The sequence below is a fragment of the Panthera tigris genome, chromosome C2 (genome assembly GCF_018350195.1).
Source record: "Panthera tigris isolate Pti1 chromosome C2, P.tigris_Pti1_mat1.1, whole genome shotgun sequence".
In the NCBI taxonomy this organism is placed as follows: domain Eukaryota; kingdom Metazoa; phylum Chordata; class Mammalia; order Carnivora; family Felidae; genus Panthera; species Panthera tigris.
This window is the reverse complement of record NC_056668.1, coordinates 130,791,919-130,815,831: the sequence shown is the minus strand read 5'-3', so window position 1 is coordinate 130,815,831 and position 23,913 is coordinate 130,791,919. Positions and strand designations below refer to the sequence as shown.

General features: G+C 37.2%; 1 protein-coding gene across 5 annotated transcripts in view; it reads right to left on the bottom strand.

The window, feature by feature from the left end:
- PIK3R4 (phosphoinositide-3-kinase regulatory subunit 4) overlaps nt 1–23,913 on the bottom strand; it is a 199,451-nt gene that overhangs the window by 10,633 nt on the left and 164,905 nt on the right. For all 5 annotated transcript variants that reach the window (XM_042998257.1, XM_042998259.1, XM_042998258.1 and 2 more), the window contains 5 exons: nt 23,217–23,418; nt 20,967–21,154; nt 19,762–19,972; nt 16,790–16,955; nt 813–977 (listed from right to left, as the gene is read on the bottom strand). In XM_042998257.1, the coding sequence (XP_042854191.1) occupies nt 813–977; nt 16,790–16,955; nt 19,762–19,972; nt 20,967–21,154; nt 23,217–23,418 (932 nt within the window). The remainder of the gene's footprint in view (nt 1–812; nt 978–16,789; nt 16,956–19,761; nt 19,973–20,966; nt 21,155–23,216; nt 23,419–23,913) is intronic.

Sequence of the window (23,913 nt, the reverse complement as noted above, 5' to 3'; positions counted from 1 at the left end):
CTGCTTTGGCTGGCTAACTCACATCTGGTCTCACCTCCTCCAGGCCTTGTTCCCTACCCCTGCAAGCTGGCTCCAGCTGTCCCTGTAACACTGGCACATGATCACACTGCAAGTAAAATCATCTGTTAACTGTTCTGTCTCTTCCATTAGACTGTAGTGTCTTAGAGAGCATAACATATCTTATTTGTATTTGTAATCCTTAGGGCGTAGCACCTACTCGTCAGTTGAAAATCTGTTCTGCTTTATCTTTAAAATCACTTACCTTGTATGTGTTTAATCTGTGGGCAACTACAATTTGTAAGAAGTGAGGAAGTTCTTAAGTAAAACCAGCCAGTATTTTGTTTTCAAATGATAAGCAAGTCAGTGCTGACTAAAAGCAGCACTCCATTTCCCATCAACATCAGACAATTTAATGCCAAGTAAAGATGCTGACAACGTTTGCGTTTTCTTTGATGAAGAACATTCACATTCTAAAAATCAGCCAGCCAGACTTGTGCTTTTCATAGTTGAAACAGAAGATGTAGCCAATAATTAGGTTATTCAAACAGATTCCAGCCTGGGATGAGCCGCAAGTTCAAAGTTGCCCTTCTGACCTTTTGACAGAAAGTAAGACATGCAGACACCGTTTTCTGAAATTAACTACATGTGACAGATTTGGGCTGGAAACACAGTTTTATTTATTTCATGTGCTTAAAAAAAAAAAGGTAGTACTATCTAATAGGTCCTCAGCTGATCCAAACTACACTGGCAAGGTAGGGTTAAATTACCCTAGTGCATTAAATGCAGTTTAAAAAAACACAAAAGATCGATACCTGCTTTGCAGAGGTTGAATCTTAGGAGACTTTGGCAGCTTAGAAGCTTCAATTCCAAGAAGCTGGACGGCACCATTGTCAGCCGCAATGGCTAAGTAGTGGGACCCCTGGCAGAATGTAAGTGTCTTGACACGTCCTCCAATTCGGCTGTATGTAAGAATAGATCTGCACAAAAGAAAACAGATTACATTTCTGCAAGGGCCACAAGAGCATTTATTAATGCTGATATTAAATAAATATCCACATGGCTATCAGCCAACGAAAGTACTACTTTGAGGTCTGTTTCACCTCCTTGCTCTCATAACTGAAGAATCCCTCTTAAAAACACTGGCACAAAATCACCTTTTCTTCTCATATTTTTAAATGGCCATCCCCACACACTTCCCTCCTATCACATAAGGCCCGCCCATCCTCCTCTCACTCTGGAGCTCCCATACTTGACTGTCCTCATCTAGTTCTCCTGCCACTCTTGCAATACCTTAAACCCTATTCTTGCACCCTTCAGTAATTCTGTAATTCCTAGGATGCAGCCTGACACAGCAGGAAATGGCTTTGGGACCAAAGACCTGAATTCCTCTTCTTACTACCCATAAGACTTGGTCAAGCCACTTCCCTGCTCTGTGTCTCAGTTTACTCATCCACAAAACAGGACTGCCCTATCTTTTCTACTTGGAACACAGTGAAGCTCAAATAATATATAAATCATAAAACACTCATAAATGTAAAATATTGTAATATTCAGTTTCTCCCACACACGTGCTGACCTCTCAAGCTGTCTACTCTCTTTTCTCAAATTCACTGCCAAACTTCTTGAATACATCATTTACACAGGGTGTTTCCCACTATCACCAATTCCTTCCTTCAGTACCTCAGTACCCGCTTCATAAGGCGCATATACCTACCTCTAAGGGGCCATACTCCTAAAAGATCACAAGCCCCTAATTCATAAAATGTATTCATCTCTGTCTTTTCTATTTCATTTTATAATACAAGCTAATACATATTACAAAAAAATTATTAAAATACAGAAAAGAGGCACCTGGGTGGCTCCGTCAGTAAAGCGTCCAACTCTTGGTTTCGGTGCAGGTCATGATCTCATGATTCATGAGATCGAGCCCCGCATCAGGCTCTGCACTGACAGTGCGGAGCCTGCTTAGGATTCTTTCTCCATTTCTCTGCCCTTTCCCCACACTTTTTTTCTCTCTCTCTCTCAAAATAAATTTTTTTTTAAATACAAAAAAGAATACAGAAAAGTAAAAACATAATTCTACCACTCAGAGAGAGGCACTACTAACCTTTTGTTATATATCCTTTTAAAGGGTTTTTTTTCTATGCATACTACAATATATTCATATTTGCTTCTTAAATAAATATGGAATATGTTGTATTTTTTTATTAATCTCTAGTTCACTTTTTCTTATTCACAGCTTTGTTGTGAGAAAATACCATAAAGTATAATATTTGAAAGTAAATAATTCAGTGATTTTCAATATATTAACAGAATTCTGCAGATGATCAGTATCTAATTCTGCAACATTTTCATCATTCCTAAGGAAATCCACATCACACCCATCAGCATTCACTCCTCATTTTCCTCTCCCACCAGCCCCTGGAAACAAATTTGCTTAAATTTGCTATGAGTTTGCCTATTCTGGAGATTCCATATGAATGTAGTCCTATATTACATGGCCTTTCATATCTGGCTTCTTTCACTTAACATAGTGTTTTCAAGGTTCACCCATTCCTTTTTACAGCCAACTATTATTCCGTTGTATGGAATACCATATTTTGTGTATCCATTATCAGCTGATGAACATTTGTGTTGTTTCTGCCTTTTACCTACTATGAATAATGCTCCTATAAACATTTCCACATAAATGTCTGGACATACTTCTCAAACATAGTGCCTACAGGACCCCAACCGGTATGGTAGATGAGTAAAGAGAGCCAAGGACTAGCTGGGAGAGAAAAAAATTCCAGCATTACTCAGTCTCTTGCATTTGCTTGCTTGCTTGCTCTCTCTCCCTCTTTTTTGATACTGAGATATAATTTACCCATCATAAAATTCACTCTTTTAAGACTGACAGTATAGTCACTAAGTTTTATAACTGTTACCATTATCTAATCCCCAAAAAACCCCATACGTATCAGCAGTCATTCCCCATCCTCTATACCCCAGCTCCTGGCAACTGTAAACCATCCGTGACTTACAATTTTTTTACTTTATGATGGTGTGAAAGCAACAGGCATTCAGATGAAACCATACTTCAAACTTTGAATTTGATCTTTTTCTTGCTAGTGACATGCAATACGATTTTCTCATGATGCTGACCAGTGGCAGGAAAGCCACAACTCCCAGGCTGCCAGGTGACCATGAGGGTAAAAAAACCAATATACTCGGGCACCTGGGTGGCTCAGTCAGTTGAGCATCTGACTCTTGATTTCAGCTCAGCTCATGGTCTCATGGTTCATGGGATCGAGCCCTGCACTGGGCTCTGCGATGATGACACTAATCCTGCTTGGGATTCTCTCTCTCCTCTCTCTCTGCCCCTCTCCACCTCAAAATAAACAAACATTAAAAAAGACCTAATACACTTACAACCATTATGAACCCCTACAACCGTTCTGTTGGTCTTTCAGTATTCAATAAATTACATGAGATTATTCAACACGGTATTATCAAATAGGCTTTATGTTAAAATGATTTTGCCTAACTGTAGGCTAATGTAAGTGTTCTAATTCTAAGCACATTTAAGGTATGTGAGGCTAAGCTACGATATTTGGCAGGTTAGGTATATTGAATGCATTTTTGACTTATGATATTTTCAAGTTATGATGGCTTTATCAGAACATGACCCCATCATAAACTGAGGAAGGTCTGTACTAATCTTTCTGTCTCTGTGGATTTGCCTAAATTTGCCAAAATTTCATTTAAGTCGAATCATACAATACGCTAGCTGACCTGTGGATCAGGCTTCTTTCCCTTAGCATAATGTTTTTGCAAGGTTATCCATGTTGTGGCATGTGCCAGCATTTCATTCCTTTTTATGGCTAAATAATACTCCATTGTATGGATACGCCACATTTATTCATTCAACAGCTTATAGACATTGTGGCTTGCACTTTTTGGCCATTATGAATAATGCTGCTGCAAACATGTATGTTCAAATTTTCATGTGAACAAGTGTTTTCAACTCTCTTGGGTTTATGCCTACGAGTGGAATTGAGGGGTCATTAGGTAAACTCTATGCTTAACGTTTGAGGAACTGTCAAACTGATTTCCAGTTACCTCACCATTTTACATTCCTACCAATAATGTATGAAGGTACCAATTTCTCCACATCGTCTCCAGCACTTGTTATTGTCTTTGATTATAGCCCTTCTAGAGGGTGTGAAGTGGCATCTCACTGTGGTTCTGTTTTGCATTTCCCTAGTGACTAATCATGTGGAGCAGCTTTCTGTATACTTATGGGTCCTAACTGGAGAAACATCTATTTGAATCCTTTATTTTTTAATTGTCCTTTTATTGTTGAGTTAAAAGAGTTCTTTGTATTTTCTCTGTATTTATATTTACAAGTATTTCTCTCATTCTGTGGTTTGTCTTTTACTTTCTTGACAGTGTCCTTTGAAGCACAAATGTTTGTAATTTTGATGAAGTCTCTTTTTTTTTATTTTGGTCACGTGTGCTTTTGAAGTCATTTTTTAGAAACTCCTGCCTAATCTAAGGTCATGAATAGTTACATGCATATATTTTACAGATTAGCTCTTATATTTAGGTCTATGATCCCTTTTGAAAAATTCACGGAAATTCATCCTTTTGCATATGGATAACCAGAACCATTTGTTCATGCTATTCTTTCCTCCATAGAACTGTCCTGGCATCCTTGACAAAAAACAATGATCATAAATGTATTTTTGCAGGTCAGTTCTGTTCCACTGATTTTTATATTTATCTTTATGTAATACTATCCTGACTAATGTAGCTTTGTAGCAAATCTCCAAGTCTGAGTTTTCCAACTTGGTTCTTTCAAGAGTATTTTGGCTATTTAAATCATCTGCATTACTTTATGAATTTTAGAATCAGGGTGTCAATTTCTGCAAAAAGTAAAAAAAAAAAAAAAGACAACTGAAAATTTCACAGGGATTGCATTGAATCTGTAGGTCAATTTGGGGAGGATTGCTATCTTAATGTTAAGTATCCCATTATTCCATTAAATGAACATAGGCTGTCTTTCCATTTATTTAGATCTTCTATAATTTCTTTCAGTGATGTTTTATGGTCTTCAGTATACTATAGTTTTCAGTACTTTTTTGATAAACTTATTCCTATTCTTTTTGATGCTATTGTAAATGGAATTCTTTTCTTAATTTCACCTTTGGATCAATCATTGTTAGCACAAAGAAATGCAGTTGGTTTTTGTATATACAAATACAGCATCATCTTGTATTTTGCAACTTTGCTGAACTCATTTGTTCTATTAAGTTTTTCTTTTTATTGCTTAAGATGGTCTATAAACAAGATTATGCTGTCCGCAAATCGAGATAGTTTTACTTTTTCCTTTCCAATCTGTATGCTTTTCATTTCTTTTCCTTATCTAATTGCTCTAAAAGCTCCAGTATGGTGCTGGATGGAAGTGGCAAGAACAGACATCCTTATTTGGTTCCTCATCTTAAGGAGAAAGCTTTCAGTCTTTCACCATTAAGTTTGATGTCAGCTGTGGTCATCTATAACTAGTTTGTTGAATTGTTTTTAATCATAAAAGGGGGTTAGATTTTGTCAAATGCTTTCTGTTAAGATGATCGACATCTTCATCCTTTGTTCTATTAATAGGATATATTCCTAAATTGATTTTTGTAGGTTGCACAAGGCTTGCAGTCTTGGGATACACTGAACTTAGTCATGTTATATAATCATTTTAATATGCTGGATTCAGTTTACTAGTATTTAGCATTTTTATGCTTCTATTAACTATGGGTCTTGGTCTGTTGTTTTCTTGTGACATAATTGTCTGGTTATGGCATGAGGATAGTACTGGCCTTATCGAATGAGTTAGCAAATGTTCCCTCATCTGTTTTTTGGAAGAGTTTTTGAAAGATGGGTGTTATTTCATTAAGTGTTTGGTAGAATTCACTATGAAACTGTATCCTCCTGGGCTTTTCTTTGTGGGAATTTTTTTTTTAAATAACTAATTAAATATTTTATTATAGGTCTATTCAGATTTTCTATTTCTTTTTTTAAACTTGTTTTGTTTATTTATTTTTTAAATTTGCATCCCAATTAGTTAGCATATAGTGCAACAATGATTTCAGGAGTAGATTCCTTAGTGCCCCTTACCCATTTAGTCCATCTCCCCTCCCACAGCCCCTCCAGTAACTCTCAGTTTGTTCTCCATATTTATGAGTCTCTTCTGTTTTGTCTCCCTCCCTGTTTTATATTATTTGTGTTTCCCTTCCCTTATGTGCATCTGTTTTGTCTCTTAAAGTCCTCATATGAGTGAAGTCATATGATTTTTGTCTTTCTCTGACGGACTCATTTCACTTAGCGTAATACCCTCCAGTTCCACCCATGTTGTTGCAGATGGCAAGATTTCATTATTTTTGATTACTAATACTTCATTATATATATATACATATACATATATATGTATATATATGTATATGTATATATATATATACACACACACACATACCACATCTTTATCCATTCATCCATCGATGGACGTTTGGGCTCTTTCCATACTTTGGCTATTGTTGATAGTGCTGCTATAAACATGGGGGTGCATATGTCCCTGTGAAACAGCACACCTGTATCCCTCGGATAAATGCCTAGTAGTGCAATTGCTGGGTTGTAGGGTAGTTCTATTTTAGTTTTTTGAGGAACTTCCATACTGTTTTCCAGAGTGGCTGCACCAGCTTGCATTCCCACAGATGTTCTATTTCTTATTTCTTAAGTCATTTTTGGCAGCTTGTGTCTCTCTAGGAATTTATCCATTTCATCTAGGTTATCGAATTTGTTGACATACAATTGTTCACAGTATTCCATTCATAATTCCGTTTATTGTCACATCAGTAGTAATGTCTCCTCTTTCATTCCTAATTTTAGTAATTTGAGTCCTCTCTCTTTTTTATATTAGTTACTGTAGAAGAAGTTAGTTTTCATCTTTCCAAAGAACCTTTGGTTTTGTTGATTTTTCTCCTCCATTCTTCTATTTTCTATTTATTTCCTCTTTAGTATTTCCTTCCTTCTACTTGTTTTGGGTTTCCTTTGCTCTTTTAACTAGTTTCCTAAGGTTAAGGCTAAGTTATTGATTTGAGATCTTTCTTCTTTTGTGGGTTCCTGGGTGGCTCAGTCAGTTAAGCATCCAACTCTTGATTTTGGCTCATGTCATGATCTCATGGTTCATGGGATCAAGCCCCGTACGGTGCTCCACACTGACAGCATGGATACTGCTTGGGATTCTCTCTCTCCCTGCTTCTCCCCAAAGCTTGTGCACTCTTGCACTCTCTCAAAATAAACTATTAAAAAAAAAAATCTTTCTTTTTACATATAGATTTTACAGCTATAAACTTCTCTCTGAACACTCCTTTAGCTGCATTCCATAAGTTTTGAATGTTGTATTTTCATCTTCATTCATTTAAAGTATTCTCTAACTTCCTTTTGAATCACTGGTTATTTAGCCATATGGTGTTTAATCTCCACATATTTGTCAATTTCTCAAATTCCTGTTACTGGTATCTAGTTTCATCCCTCTGTGGTTAAAGAACATATATGTTGGTATGTTTCTGTCCTTTTAAATCACTGAGACTTCTTTTACGGCCTCATATATGGCTTGATCTGGAAAGTGTTCCACATGGACTTGAAAAGAATTTGTATTCTGCTACTGCTGGGTAGAGTATTCTATTAAAATCTGTTAGACCTGATTAGTTTACGTTGTTGATCAAGTCTTCTATTTTCGTTGCTGATCTTATACCTACTTGTTCTATCTGTCTATATCTACCTATATTGAAAGCAGAGTACTAAAGTCTCAACTATTGTGGAATTATCTTACTTTTCCCTTCAATTCTGTCAGCTTTTGCTTCATTTGGGGGATCCATTATCAGGTGCATGTGTTTGCAATTGTTTTGTTTTCCTGATGCACTAACCCTTTTACCATAATAAAATGTCCTTGTTTATCTATAGTAGCAATTTTTGTCTAAGGTTTATTTTTTCCAATATTAATATTGCTGTTCCAGCCCTCTTTTAGGTACTGTTTGTATGGTACACCCTCTTTAGTCCTTTTAATTTCAACTAATTCGTGTCTTTGGATCTAAAGTATAGCTCTTGTACATGGGTCATAGCAACATTTTTCTAGATATGTCTCCTGAAGCAAGGGAAACAAAAGCAAAAATAAACTATGGGGACTACATTAAAAAGAAAAAAAAAAAAAAAAAAAAAAAAAAGCACCTGCACAGCAAAGGAAATAATCAACAAAACTAAAAGGCAACCTCAGGAATGGGAAAAGATATTTTAACATGACATATCCAATAAAGGGTTAGTATCCAAAATATATAAAGAACTTACACAACTCAACATACAAAAAAAACAAATAATGGGCAGAAGACATGAATAGACATTTTACCAAAGAAGATATACAGATGGCCAACAGACACATGAAAAGATGCTCAACATCACTCATCACCAGGGAAATACAAATCAAAACCACTAGGAGATATCACCTCACACCAGTCAGAATGCCTAAAATCAAAAACAAAAGAAACATCAAGTGTTGGTGAAGATGTGGAAAAAAAGGAACCCACATACACTGTTGGTGAGAATACAAACTGGTGCAGCCACTGTGAAAAACAGTACGGAGGTCCCTCAAAAAATTAAAAATAGAACTACCCCTATGGTCCAGGAATTGCACTACTGGGTATTTATCCAAAGAATATGAAAATACTAATACAAAAAGATATATGCAGCCCCATTTTTACTGTAGCATTATTTATAATAGCCAAAATATAGAAGTAGCCCAAGTGTCCATTGATAGATGAATGGATAAAGATGTGGTAAATATACACAATGGAAATACTACTCAATTCAAAGCATAAACTCTTCCAGAGAAAGACAATTACCGTACGATTTCATTCATATCTGCAACTTAAGAAACAAAATAAAAAAAGGAGACAAACCAAAAACAGATTCTTAACTATAGAGAACTGATGGTTACAAGAGGGGAGGTGGGTAGAGAGATGGGTGAAATATGCTGAAGGGGATTAAAGTACACTTAGAATGAGCACTAAAATGTATAAAACTGTTGAATCACTGTAGTGTACACCTAAAACTGATATAACACTGTATGTTAACCGTACTGGAATTAAAATGCTTTAAAATGAAAAAATAAATAAAAATAAAGTGTGTCTCTTGTAGACAGCACATAGTCATTTCAGGTTTTTTTCATACTTTCTGCCAAATCTGCCTTTTGATTACATTTATATGATTGTGAATAAGGCAGGATTTATGTCTGACATTTTGCTATTTGTTTTCTGTCTTACAGGTTTTGTTGTTATTCTTGTTGTATTCCTCCATTACTGCTATTTTGTGTGTTAAAAATATATTTTCTAGTATACCGTTTTAATTCCCTTGTTTCTTATATAACATGTTTTTGACAAGTTTTTTTCCCAGTGGTTTCCCTGGGAAATACATGTGACATCTAAAGATGATCAGATTAATACTAATTTCATTAATACATAATAACTTTGTTCTAATATCTCTCTGTTCCCCCCTCCCTCTTCTGTACTTTTATTGTCACACAAACTCTGTATATACCACAAGCCCATAAACACAGTTTTATTATTATTTATGTGGTCATCTTTTAAATGAGACAGCAGGTTAAGAGTTACAAAAATAATTTGTACTTGTATATTTATTTATAAATAGTATTTACCGTTATCAATGTTCTTTATTTCTTCATGTGGATTCAAATTACTGTCTTATGCCCTTTTCTTTCAGCACAAAAAACACCTTTTAGTATTTCATTTAGGGGATAGCTCCTAGCAGTAAGTTCCCTATTTTTATTTACCTTGGAATGTCTTAATTTGTCCTTTGTTTTTGAAGGGCAATTTTGCTGGATATAGAATTATCAGGGGCACCTGGGTGGCTCAGTCGATTAAGCGTCTGACTTCGGCTCAGGTCTCACAGTCTATGAGTTCGAGCCCTGCATCGGGCTCTGTGCTGACCGCTCAGAGCCTGGAGCCTGCTTCGGATTCTGTGTCTCCCTCTCTCTCTGCCCCTCCCCTGTTCATGCTCTGTCTCTCTCTGTCTCAAAATAAATAAAAACATTAAAAATTTTTAAAAGAATTATCAGCTGACAGTCTTCTTCTTTCAACACTTTCAATATGTCATCCCACTGACTTCCAGTCTCCATCATTTCTGATGAAATGTCAGCTGTTAATCTTATTGAGGGTCCCTCATATGTGATAAGTCAGTTTTCTCTCACTGCTTTCAAGATGCTGTCTTTCAACAGTATACTTATCATGTGTCTAATATGGCTCTCTTTCATTTTCATCACACTTGGAGTTCACTGACCTTCTTAAATGTGTAGATTAATGTTTTCCACCAAATCTGGGGAATGCTTAGCCATGTGTCTTCAAATATTCTTTCTGCTCCTTTTTCTCTCTCCTTGCCTTCTAGGACCCCTCCTATGTCTATGTTGGCATTCTGCAGGCCTATGGGGCTCTGTTCATTTTTCCTTATTCTTTTTTAGATCCTCTGATTGGATCATGTCAACTGATCTATCCTCAAGTCCCTGATTTTTTCTCTTGCCAGTTGAAATCTGTTCATCCTCTCATGTGACTTGAACTTCATTTATTTCCTTATTTTAGTTATACTTTTCAACTCCAGAATTTCTATTGATCACTTCTATCTTCTCATTGATATGTATATTTGGTGAGATATTTGTCTTACTTTGAATTCTTTAGACACAGTTTAATTCTTTGAACATATTTTTAATAGCTAATTTAAAATCTTTGTCTAACAAGTCTAAGATTACTGAGAAATAGTTTCCACTGACTGTGTTTTCCTGTGTATAGACCATACTTTCCTGTTTCTTTTCCTGACTTGCAATTTTTTGTTCAAAACTAGATATTCGGGGTGCCTAGGTGGCTCAGTCAGTGAAGTCGGACTCGTGATTTCTGCTCAGGTCATGATCTCACGGTTCCTAGGTTTGAGCCCCACGCTGGATTCTGGGCTGACAGTGCAGAGCCTGCTTGGATTCTCTCTCTCCTTCTCTCTCTGCCTTTCCTCTGCTTGTGAAGGTGTGCACTCTCTCTCTCTCAAAATAAATAAACATTTAAAAAAAAAACTAGATAATCTAATTGACATGTAAACTTTGGAAATAATATTCCAAAGTTATTTATTTAGTGACTTTCCTGGACTAATTCTATAAAGTCTGTATCTTTTTCACGTGTAGCCACTAAAGTCTTTGTTGGGTTAACTTAGTGGTTAGCTAATGACTGGACAGACATTTCCCTTCATGCCTTAAAACAGTAAGTGTTCTAGCCTTTGCTGAGGCTCTCTGTGTTTGTGCACACCTTCCACAAAGAGGGTTACAACTCTGCCTTATCCTTCATTTCCTGCTTGTACAGAGTCTCAAGGTCAGCTAGAGGCGAGAACTCAGGAGCTTCTCAGTTCTTTCTTGGGCATGTGAACAACCCTACACATGCATGTGGGTATGAACTTTTCAAAGGCCCCTATAGACATCTCATTCCCTAATTCTTCCTTTTAAGTTTTTTGTTGGCCCCTTACAACCGGTATTGCCACCTCGGGCCACTGCAGTGTTAAACAAATAGCATTGATAATTTCAACAAATGTGCTGTGGGCATAGTTTTTCTCAAAGAACAAGATGAGCCCAGTGAAATAAAGACAGACCCTAAGAATGGAGCTTCCAACAAGCTGGCAGAAAGGTCAAAGAGTGACAATTCCCTAGAGATGGGGCTTTTAGCCATTATGACCCCTCCAAGCACAACGAAGCTTCTGGTTTTCATGGCTACCATAGTTGTTGAACTGTGAATTTCAAAATTACTGCAAAGCTTGATAAAGGGTTGGGCGGCTATTAGTTTTCAAAGCTACTGCACTGCTTGGTAAAAGGGGATAAAATTAGGGAACACATGGCTCAGTGTTGTGAGAATCAGCTGATTTTCGTGAATAACACTCTTCAGACTATTGCAGGACCTTTAATTTCTAGAGCTCTGGAAATGTTGATTTTGACAGTATCTACCAGTGTTCTATTTTTACGAAGGAACAGATTTTTAGAAATCCTTACTTTGTCATTCCAAAAACAGAAACCCTACATGGGTTCTTAAACCTACTTCTTAAACATATTTTCTCACACGATATATCAATATATTTCATCAAAAAATTCATTTCCACATCAGTTTTGTTTTTGCACCATCACTTATTTATCCAATTTAACCCCTACTGCTGAACCTCTAGTTTGTTTCTAATTTTTTTTTTTTTTACTGTTACAAAGAAAGCCATTCTGAACAGCCTTAAAACTAAATCTCTGGGGGCGCCTGGGTGGCGCAGTCGGTTAAGCGTCCGACTTCAGCCAGGTCACGATCTCGCGGTCCGTGAGTTCGAGCCCCGCGTCAGGCTCTGGGCTGATGGCTCGGAGCCTGGAGCCTGTTTCCGATTCTGTGTCTCCCTCTCTCTCTGCCCCTCCCCCGTTCATGCTCTGTCTCTCTCTGTCCCAAAAATAAATAAAAAACGTAAAAAAAAAAAAAAAAAAAAACAAAAAAAAAAAAAAAAAAAAAACTAAATCTCTGAATTCATTCTTAGTTATTTTCTTAGGATATGGACATCATAAAGCCTTGAAATATATATATCGTCAAAAGCCCTCCATGGATGATGGATATATCAACTGCATTCCACCAAAGGGCACTCGCTATATGAGAATGCCCAATCGTGCCAGTTGGTTTTCTTATTACATTTCAGAGTCGCCTCTAAGTTCCTTTCTTAAAACTTTCTTGGGGCGCCTGGCTGGCTCAGTCGGTTGAGCGTCCGACTTCGGTTCAGGTCATGACCTCACGGTTTGTGAGTTCAAGCCCCACGTCAGGCTTTGCGCTGACAGCTCGGAGCCCAGGGCCTGCTTCGGATTCTGTGTCTCCCTCTCTCTCTGCTCCTCCCATGCTCACACTCTGTCTCTCTCACCTTCAAAAATAAATAAACATTAAAAAAAAAAACAAAAAAAACTTTCTTCTAGGGGTGCCTGGGTGGCTCAGTCAGTTGAGCGTTCAACTTTGGCTCAGGTCATGATCTCAAGGTCTGTGAGCTCGAGCCCTGTTGTCGGGCTCTGTGCTGACAGCTCAGAGCCTGGAGCCTGCCTCGGATTCTGTGTCTCCCTCTCTCTCTGCCCCTCCCCGACTCATGCTCTGTCTCTCTCTCTCTCAGAAATAAACATTAAAAAAAAAAAAAAACAACTTTCTTCTATTGCAGTCTGATGTAACTTGATTGGCTTCTTCTCTCTCCTTTTCTGACCATTCTCTTCCTGTCTCTGAAATTCGACTGGCAAAGACTAAGGCCTCTGGCATCCTCAGGGCTTTTATAGGCCTTTATGCTCCCTTTTCTTCAGAGTAGCCATACCACTCAAACACTTCAACCTCCAAACACTATCAGTGACTCTATATGTTACCCTAACACTGATAACTTCCTTGCACACCTCTCATATTGTATCAACTTTTCATTAAGACAGAACACCACTGAGATGTTTTATCATCACATTCAACAAGTACCAAATTCTTCAACCTCCCCCAAAATTGAGAAGTTAAATGAGCCAAAAATAGGGTAGTACAAGAAGGATATGGAAAATAATTTCAAATGCTATAAAGGATTAAGTTTTTTAAAAATCTATGTGAAAGGTTAAAAACAACAAATTTCACAAACTAGTCCCCAAGGGACACACCAAAAGAGCCTAGATCCAGGTGACCTAAATCACCATTCATAATTCAGTGAGAAAGTCAGGACTGGGAAGTGGGTGGTCAGCCAACGTAATGCATAGGGGAAAAACCTCAGTAGTCAGAATGTACTAGTAACATTTCCTAAAAAAAAAAACAAACAAACAACTTTTCCTAAGAAAAAAGAGGTTTGTTTCTCTTTCCCAGCCACCAGCTGTTCCCCACTTGGATCTGACAATAATAATGGCCTGCCTCTTCCCTAATCCTGTTCATGAAGGCATGTGATGAGGGCAACACATTCTGTTCCCTTCCCTTCCTCCCCACCCTGGAATGAAGCACCCCCAAGCCAAGGCCTACTACACTCCACAAATAAGACAGCAGGTGTTACAGCAAAGCAAGAGAGCAGCTGCATTCAGAGGAAATCCAATCTCTAATTATCATACTTCCTTTGGGACTATACAGTCAGCTAAACTGCCACATTTTCTGGGGTACCACTTTCTGAAATGTGACACCTGGATACTACTCCCTAAAATATGACACTGGAATACAGAAGGCATAGCTCAGTAATAAAAATCATTTGGGAATTAACAAATGAGACTTTTGCAAAGTTAACCAATGATTCCAATTTCTTACTTGAGAGGTTTACACATGTCAAATGAACTTCCCCTCCTCATAAAATGGGCAATGAGGGACGCTTGGATGGCTCAGTCGGTTGGGCGTCCGACTTCAGCTCAGGTCATGACCTCATGGTCCGTGAGTTTGAGCCCCGCATCAGGCTTTGTGCTGACAGCTCAGAGCCTGGAGCCTGTTTCAGATTCTGTGTCTCGCTCTCTCTCTCTGCCCCTCCCCGGCTCATGCTCTGTCTCTCTCAAAAATAAATAAACATTTAAAAAAAATATTTTTTAAAGGGGGGCAATGAATTCAACTGATGATGACATAAAAAAGATCATTTGAAAAATAATTATCAGAAGAGATATTTAACATACTAACAAAAATGCTAATAATGGTGGAAAAAAATTTTTTTAAATGATTGTAGGCAGGGGGAAGGCAGGGGTTTTCCACAAAGGACATTCTGGTATGGTGGCTACATGCCATGAGACTGGTTTAAGTTGCAGAGTGTATGTTTTTATTGGAACTCAGGAAATGGTTCACTTGAGATCTGTGTACTTCATAGCATATGAATTTATGCCAAACAAAAAAAAGAACTATAAACATAGACTGAACTCTAGCTAACGATATATAAATTGAAGTGTTTAGAGGAAGTGTACCGATATCTGTAAATTATTTTGAAATACATTTTAAAAAGATGAATTGAGAGGAGGATGGATAATTACATGACAACAAATATAGTAAAATTACAGAATCTGTGAGGCAAGAATATGAATGTTCTCTGTGAAACTTTTTAACTTTTCTTACAGGTTTGAAATTTCATAATAAAATGTTGACAAAAAATTGCTAAATGGAACCTGGGTTCTGGGATTCTGTTACTGGTTTTTGATTTATGTTCCGACCAATGCAATGCCAAGAAAGAATGAACATGAAAAACAATTAAGCATAGAGTAAAAATGCAGAGCTCTTTTAAAAAAATAAACGCCACAAAACTGTATCACATTGTTCATTAAAGAAACAACTTTTGGGGTGTCTGGGTGGCTCAGCTGGTTGAGTGTCGACTCTGGATCTTGGCTCAGGTCATGATCTCAGGGTTCCTGAGACAGAGCCCCCTGTGCTGACAGCGCAGAGCCTGCTTGGGATTCTCTCTCACCCTCTCTGTCCCTCCCCCAGTCACGCGCATGCTCGCTCTCTCTCTCTCTCTCTCAAAATAAACTTAAAAAAAAGGTCAACTTTTGACTTATTTTAGTTATCAAAGATACTCTGTTTGATGATTTTGTGGTTAACTGCGGTTGCCGAACTGATAACATGAAAAGCACCAGAGATATCTTTTTTCCACATGAAATTCAATTTTGACATCTAGTAGCTTTCTTTTCAGACCTAGACCAAACTAGGAACAGAACAAATATGAGTATGGTAAGAGTGATGGGGATGGAAATAGAGGGCTGGCAGACAGACTGCATAGCAAGTAGGGACACAACTACAAAAATGTACGAATCTAAATCACACTTACCAAATCACATCAGCACAAACAGTTTTAGGGATTTCAAGTCATAACTAAACTCCATCTTGACCATAACAGCAGGGCAATGGTACAGTGAGTGTTTTCCTTCCATGGCTAGCCATTCCATCATCTTTCACTTTTCTCTTCCTCATATTCCATCTAACCCATTTAGCAAAATTTGGGCTCTTTCATCAAAATCTATCCCAAATCCGATCATTTCCCACTACCTCCACCTCTTCTTGAATTACTATCATAGCCTCTAACTGCTTCAGTATTCTCAATACAAGAGCCACAGCAGTTCTGTTGAAATTTAACTCAGACCACGTTTCTCCTCTGCGTGGAACCCTCCAAAGGCTCCCATCTCATTCAGAGTAAAAGTCAAGAGTCCTTTACAATAGCCTACGAGGCCCTACATGATCTGGCCCCTCTCCCTCCTCCCTCTTGGCTCACTCTGCGCCAGCCACACAGACCTTTCTGCTGTTCCTCAAAACGTGCCAAACCATCTTTCTACCTCAGGGCCTTTGAAATCTCTCTTTCCTCCGCCTGGAATGCTCTTCCCGGAGAGATCCACACAACTCTTTCCTCCACCTGTTTCAGGTCTTTCCTCAAATGACATCATCTCTGGGAGGCAGTCTCCAATCAATTTATTTAAAATTCTACTCTACCCCACCCCCTACTCTATTCCCTATCTGTCTTCCCTCCTATATTTTTCTCTAATAACATTTTTTACTATGTAACATACTGTATGTTCTGCTCTTTTATACTATTTATTGTTTGTCACCTCTCACAAGAAGGAAAGCCCCATAGAACAGATATTTGTGTCCCTTTATCACTGCTATATATCCCTGGTTCCTAAAGCAGCACCTGTCAGAGTGAGCACTCAATAAATATTTGTTGATTAAATAAATGGATTCTCCTCCCAAGCACGTATTACCTGGTAGTGGTGGTCTTCCCCTCCATCTTTTGACTATTCCAAATTTTCACTGTGCCATCATTTGAACACGTTGCAAAAAGTGAATGTTCATCAGAGACTCTAATTCGATTTACAGCAGATTTGTGTTCATGAAGATGTGCAACTAGCAGCCCTTTAGGACGCCACCCTAAGGAAAAGCAAAGGAGTATGTCTTGAACTATAGTTTACAAATACTATATTTCTCTCACCTCCCAGCTACAGTCACCAACAACCAGCATGAAACCAATCATAAGAACTAAACAAAGGGTTCCAAGAGCTAGCCAATACAGAGTGGCCTACTAGGCCACGACAGATACTTTTATCTACTGAGTAAGACATCCAAGATAGCAATGAAGTGTTGCTCAAAGAGCCTGAGAGTGACTGTACCTGGGGCCCTTCTGTAGTATCTGAAAAGGAACAATAGTCACTCACTACCTGGGAAAACCCTGACTACTTGCTCAACAGGCAGAGATAATGCTACCCTAATTTACAGAAATTGGGTCCTAGGGAGGCAACCTGGTTCTTATAGTCTCAAAGACCCAGACCCATCATAATATAATGTGTGGCCTTGAGGTACTTATTTAAACTATCTGAGCTTCAATTTCCTCAAATGTAAAATGAGGGAATTATTACTGAACCCAAAGGATGGATATGGACAAACGAGATGTATAAAGTATCTAATATTGTGTCCCACATCCACAGTAAACACCCAAATGTTGATGTCTTCTCTACTTGCAATCACTTATTGTATGATATCAACATGTTAGTATAAATAGTATTATTAACTATAGCCCATGGACTTTCCAGTACTTTATGACATCTATGCACATGTTTTATTATGTATATTTTTGTGTATGATTTGTTTCTTCTAATAAATTATAGATTTGTTGAGGCCAGAGACCATGTCATATCCATTCTGAATCATTCACTGTATCTAGCATAGGTTCTTGCATATAAACAAATGTCTTCAATGTTTGAAGAGTAAACTTTTATATTTAGTTTAACATTTAATATTTAATATTAATCAATTTTAAAATAAAACAGAAAGCTATACTAAAGATCATCCTGTATTGGGGGGTGCCTGGGTGGCTCAGGTGGTTGAGCATCCAACTCTTGATTTTGGCTCAGGTCATGATCCTAAAGTTGTGGGATTGAGCCCCATGTCGGGGTCTGTGCTGAGCATGGAGTCTGCTTAAGATTCTCTTTCTCTCTCTCTCTCTCTCTCTCTCGCTCTCACTCTCGCTCTTGCTCTCTCATTGTCTCCCTCCCTCTGCCCCTGCCCCTCTCCCCATCTTGCACTCGCTCTCTCTCTAAAAAGAAAATAATAATAATAAAAGTCAATAAATAAAAGATCATCCTGTTTTGGGATTCAGCACAGTGCCTAATTAAGTAATACCAGTATCATTTTAGGATAAAATTATTTCTTTTTTACAAGAAAACAAAAATGAAAGCAAGACTCCTGCCAAACCTGGCTAATTCTAAGATAAAAAAAATATGTTTACCCTTGGACCTCTAGCTCACATGTGTGGGAAGAACAACTGAATGTGATTTTTAAGGAGGATACGCTAGATTTGAAAGTGATCGAAAACGCTTTTCCGTGAAGTCTAGATAATCTACCAGGCTAGACTGAACATTTCCCTCTAGAGAAAATCAATTTCACACAACCACTCAAGTGTGGAAAGAAAAAAATCAAAAGTCCAACAGTCATTCCACATTTTTTGAACCTCAAAACTTGATACCTTTTCTGTGATTACTGAAGAAAAGGTATAGTTCCACATAAGTATAAAATGCTACTTATAAAGACATTCTGTTGTCAAATAAGTAGGCAGTTTGTGGTTAAGTTTTTTTGTTTTTAAAGCAGAGCTGGTATGTAACACTGAACTATATTACAGAAACAACTTAAACATTCCAGCACATTTTGCTAAAATTCATGTGACCTGAGAGGCCACTTAACCACTTAATATTTCAATCTTTAAGTCATTTATGTCTAGGGGCGCCTGTTGACTCAGTTGGCTGAGCATCCCACTCTTGAATTCACCTCAGGTCATGATCTCACAGTTCGTGGGATCAACCCCTGTGCAGGACTCCGCACTGACAGCACGTGGGGCTCTGTGCCACGTCTGGGATTCTCTCTCCTCTCTCTCTCTTCCCCTCCCCACCCTCTCAAAATAAATAAACATTAAAAAATCATTAGTCTCTACCAGCATTCTCCCCAGAGTACACAATGGGAAGCACATGGGAATTCATATGATTTTTAAACCTCTAAGCATAAACACACTATGAATTTCTTCTCAGAGTTTTCAAGCTAAATTTTTATTATTAAAATCTGTATACAGAAACTCACTAAAAATGTTTTTAAAATCTACAAATCTAGTATCAAAAACTAGCTCTAGCTCTACATTTATACTGGGAAAGTCTGTTAACATAGCTGAGCCACATTTTCATCTGAAGTATCTCTTAAATCTTCTCAAAATATAGTAGTGTTTCCCCCAAATCTTAATGTTGATAATCACTTAGTGCTGGAGTTGTAACTGATTTTGTCTGCTTTTTAGAAGTACCCATTACTTTCCAAATGTTTTACTTTTCTAAAAGAAAATAGATGTCAGACCCTTCAGAAATAAAAACTGGAGCTTACCCCCAGGAAGCCTGACATCCTATGAAAAAGTGGCATGACACTAAGTAGGCAGGTGAAACCTAGCACTATAAATGGGGAAAATGGATCACAGGCTGGAAACACTACGTGGCCTAAATAAGACACTGCGAGTTGCCCTGACAGCTAAGAAGATCCAAACTCCACAAATGACTTAAAATTTCTCATTTAATACTTCTTCCTCTAGGCTTTCAAGTGACAGTTTTGTTCTTACTTCCTGGTAATTAATTATCAGCACCCTGCATTAGACTCTAGGCTCCAGCACCCGGGCTAGAATACAACTAGCCAGCAGCAGCACTCTTACCAGGTGGTGGTGGTTTGCTCTCCCATTCAGCATTTTCCATCATCTGCTTAGCTATCCTCTCGGCGTTACACTGCTCCCGCTTTTGCTGTATGAGCTGCTGAAGTTCCGTTTTACACGTTGTGATCCGAATCTGGTAGGTAGACGGTAAAATTGTACTACTTAAAACCTGTATTGTTGGTTTTCTATTTTGGACATTTGTCACTTCTGGAAGCTGCAAAACAGAATTATAAGTATGTATGTTATAAAGCAAAGTATACTCGATGATAAAAACGTACTCATGTTCTCTTTTCATTATATCAGCTTTTTTCCTTATTAACGTGCCAATTTTTAAATCCGTTTAAATATAATGACATTTGTTCAGTGAAAATCTCATTAAAATAAAGTTTAACCACAAGTATTACACTTCCAAACTTCTACATTATTAAAAAAAACTATCAGTATAGCAATAACATTAAACAAAAATCCACAGAATTTAAGTGAATAGAAATAGAATTTATCAGTTGGTTCAGTTAGTATTTGTCACTTAAAACATATTGGCTTAAGGAAGAGTTACCTTAAATGACAAATATACTTAAAATATATAAAAATTGTAACATTTCTCACAGATGGCAAACTAGGGACTTTTCTTCCAGGGATGCTTTTGCTATTTTACAGATATGTTATATTAGAGAAAGAATAAAACATTTAAAAGGTTCACTGCAATCTAATTATAATTACAGTCCATAATGATGTCTTCAACCCACAATTTCAGATCACTTTATTGGGGAGCACTCTAACGCAAGGCCCTTTTTGATGCTTTCAATTACTGGACTTCCCCTTGGCTATAAAATTAAAGATAAACCTGTCTTAGAAAGAAACATATCCTTAACTAGAGAGAACAAATTGAGGGCTGATGGAGGGAGATGGGTGGGAAATGGGCTAGATGGGTAATGGGCATTAAGGAGGGCACGTGTGATGAGCACTGGTGTTGTATGTAAGCGATGAATCACTAAATTCAACTCCTGAAACCAATATTATACTATATGTTAACTAAGTTAAATTTAAATAAAATTTGAAGGAAAAAAAAGAAAGAAAGAAAGAAACACGTCCTCCCTTAAAGGACAACTCACTATATTGATTTTCCCAGTATAGTACACAGCCTTTAAACAACCAAAGCAGTAGAAAGGGATTGAAAAACACAAGGATTACTGCCTAGATGATAGTACCTGTGGAGAAGTAGACAAAGGGACACAAATGCCAGCAGAGGACTCAGAACGAGGAGGCTTCCCAGTCTGAATCACTTCCTGGTCACTCCCTTTAGGTAGGGCCTGTGGCATGTTCGGTGGTTCCAGTGACCCAAACATACTTTTCCATTCTTCATTTACATTTGAGTCTTGTTTTACGTGTTTTCTAGCTACAAAAACAGGTTCAGAATAGTCAGTCTAAAGGAAACCTCTAAAACCAATATGCACTTTTATTTATTTTTTTGGTTAGGGAGGGATAGCAATGGACTTCACATCCTATTTGTTCTTTATGATCTCCAATTTATTTATATTTATATATCAATTCATTAACCCTCACTTTATCTCTAGGGCAGATGGAACAGATGCACTTTCAGTGGCATTAATAATTAGACCTAATTGTTTCCTAGTTTCCTAAGGTGGGCTCAATTTCAAATAACCACTTTATCTTGAGAACCAACAAGAAAAACAACTTTCTCAAATGTCACCAACCACACCGATATGACCTATTTCCAGTATCCGTTACTTGGGAAACAAACAAACAAAATGTGAAAGTCAATTGCTATATAGTTACCTCCAGACTAAAGAGATGAGAAAATCTTTTTAAAACATCTTTCTCCAATTACAAAAAGTACATTCGGTAACACAAAATTCTAGTATTAATTACAAAATATAGCATGAGTTGCCCCTATAACTTTGTAAATCTCATACACTGTATCATTTATGATATACTACCATATCATTTTGCAAAAATAAAGTAGTACAGGGGCGCCTGGGTGGCTCAGTCGGTTAAGCGTCCAACTTCAGCTCAGGTCATGATCTCACCATCCATGAGTTCAAACCCCACGTTAGGCTCTGTGCTGACAGCTCAGAGCCTGGAGTCTGCCTTGGATTCTGTGTCTCCCTCTCTCTCTGACCCTCCCCTGTTCATGCTCTGTCTCTGTCTCAAAAATAAATAAACATTAAAAAAAACTTTTTAATAAAAAAAATTAAAAAAATAAAATAGTACAAAGTAATATAAGGTATTTTACAATCTGCTTTTTCCTCTCAACCAAACACACTGAATGTTTATTTAACCATTCCCCTATTAATGGTCACTTCAATTATTTCCTTTTTTTAAACTGAGAACATTCTTCTACATATTTCTTCACATGCCTGTCAGTTTTCTTGGGAGAAATTTTCAGAATTGACTATAGTGACTCAAAGAGTAAGAACGCTGCTTTCTAAAAAGAACATGTTCAATTTATAATGTCATCAACAGTGTATGAAAATGCCTATTTCCCTACAACCTTGCTAACAACAGGTATCATCAGTGTTTTGCTAATCACATAGGCAGAAAATGGCATCTCATTGTTTTGCATTTATCTACCTTTTCAAACATGCATTTCTATTCTTCTATCAGTTGTAAGTTCAAATCCTTCAATATTTTTCTTTTGGGGTGCTTGTGTTTTTCTTATAATCTGTATGAGTGCTTTACTTATGGATGTAAACCACTGATAATTAAGTTCCAAATACTTTACCCCAAGTTTGACAATTAGAGGTTTATTTTTAAATACAATTCAGCTGCCTTTACAATCTGATACTGGAAAAGAGTGGTTTTTAAATGCATGTACTTGGAAATAAGTACATCTCCAAAAAGGGTTAAAGGAAGAATACACAAGATCTTAAAAACCTCACACAATCAATGTCAACATCCTTGTCACAAGAGCTGACAGTTCTAAATCTAGAGACTTGAAAGATTAAGTCTTCTCTGGTCTCTACTCTTTTGTTATTTCATTGTTAATAACAAGACTGTTCTTTTCAATTCACTGGGCATTACCTACTAACACTAGATAATTATCTCATTTTAACATCGATTATTGACTTGGGTTGGTGTTTAAAGGATTAAAAAATCAGGATTCCATCTTCAATCATATAAATCCACAAAGGCAACATTATTCTATTATTATTAAGAATAGGGCTTTGGAGTCCAGCTTTGGTTTGAATCTTGATTCTGACACAGAAAGCCATAATTGTGACAGGTTACATAAGCTCTTAACTGTTAATTCAATTCTCCACTTTTCCTCCCCTAAATATGCCTGTTACATAATGGAGTCACATACAGTACTTGAAAGTTCTATATCTGGAAGATGTGACTTATTTTACTACTAATTAGCTACAACTAATATGCCTTAGGAAATAAGTCTTATGAAGTAATAACACACTAAACACATACACATATATAAATGTACCAACCTCGCTTGTCATCAGGTTCCTGTTTGGTTTTAACAAGATCAACTTGTCTCCCAGTTATGCCTAATGCCCCTAGGTCAATCACACCTTTCTGACTACTATCATGAAGATGGCTCTGGTCTACTATATTGGCCTTTGCTTTGTTAGATTTCATCATGAAGTCTTTCAGTGCCAAGAGTTTGTCTTCCTCTTCCTCTGTCATTCCCTAAAACCAAATAAAACATATGTTATAGAGATTATTTCCAAAAGTAATAACAGGCCTTGGAATGACTGAAGGGTCAAACCACTAATTTAAAATTTTAAGAGTCAAAATGGTAAAATGAAGCAAACAAAGACAAGAGAAAAAGAAAGTATCAATATAGAAAAACATCTCTACTCTGATCATCCAGAATACCCTCTATTATAGCACTTTCCATTTTGTATCATAATTTATATCTTAGTTTTCTTTCTAAATGGGAGCATTCAAGTATAACTCACCTTTGAAATCTCCAAGGAACTTAATACAGTGCCTGGTATCTAGTACATGTTTCATATGTAACTTTGAATAAACATTTACTATCTAAACAAAAATTCTGGAAATACAATATTAAGCAAGAGAAAGTCTATATGCTTCACCCTTATCCTAGATGTGTTGAGAATATTAAATGAGACACTACGTGTGAAGGCCCTCTATGGTATATAAAACATTCTATACACCTCA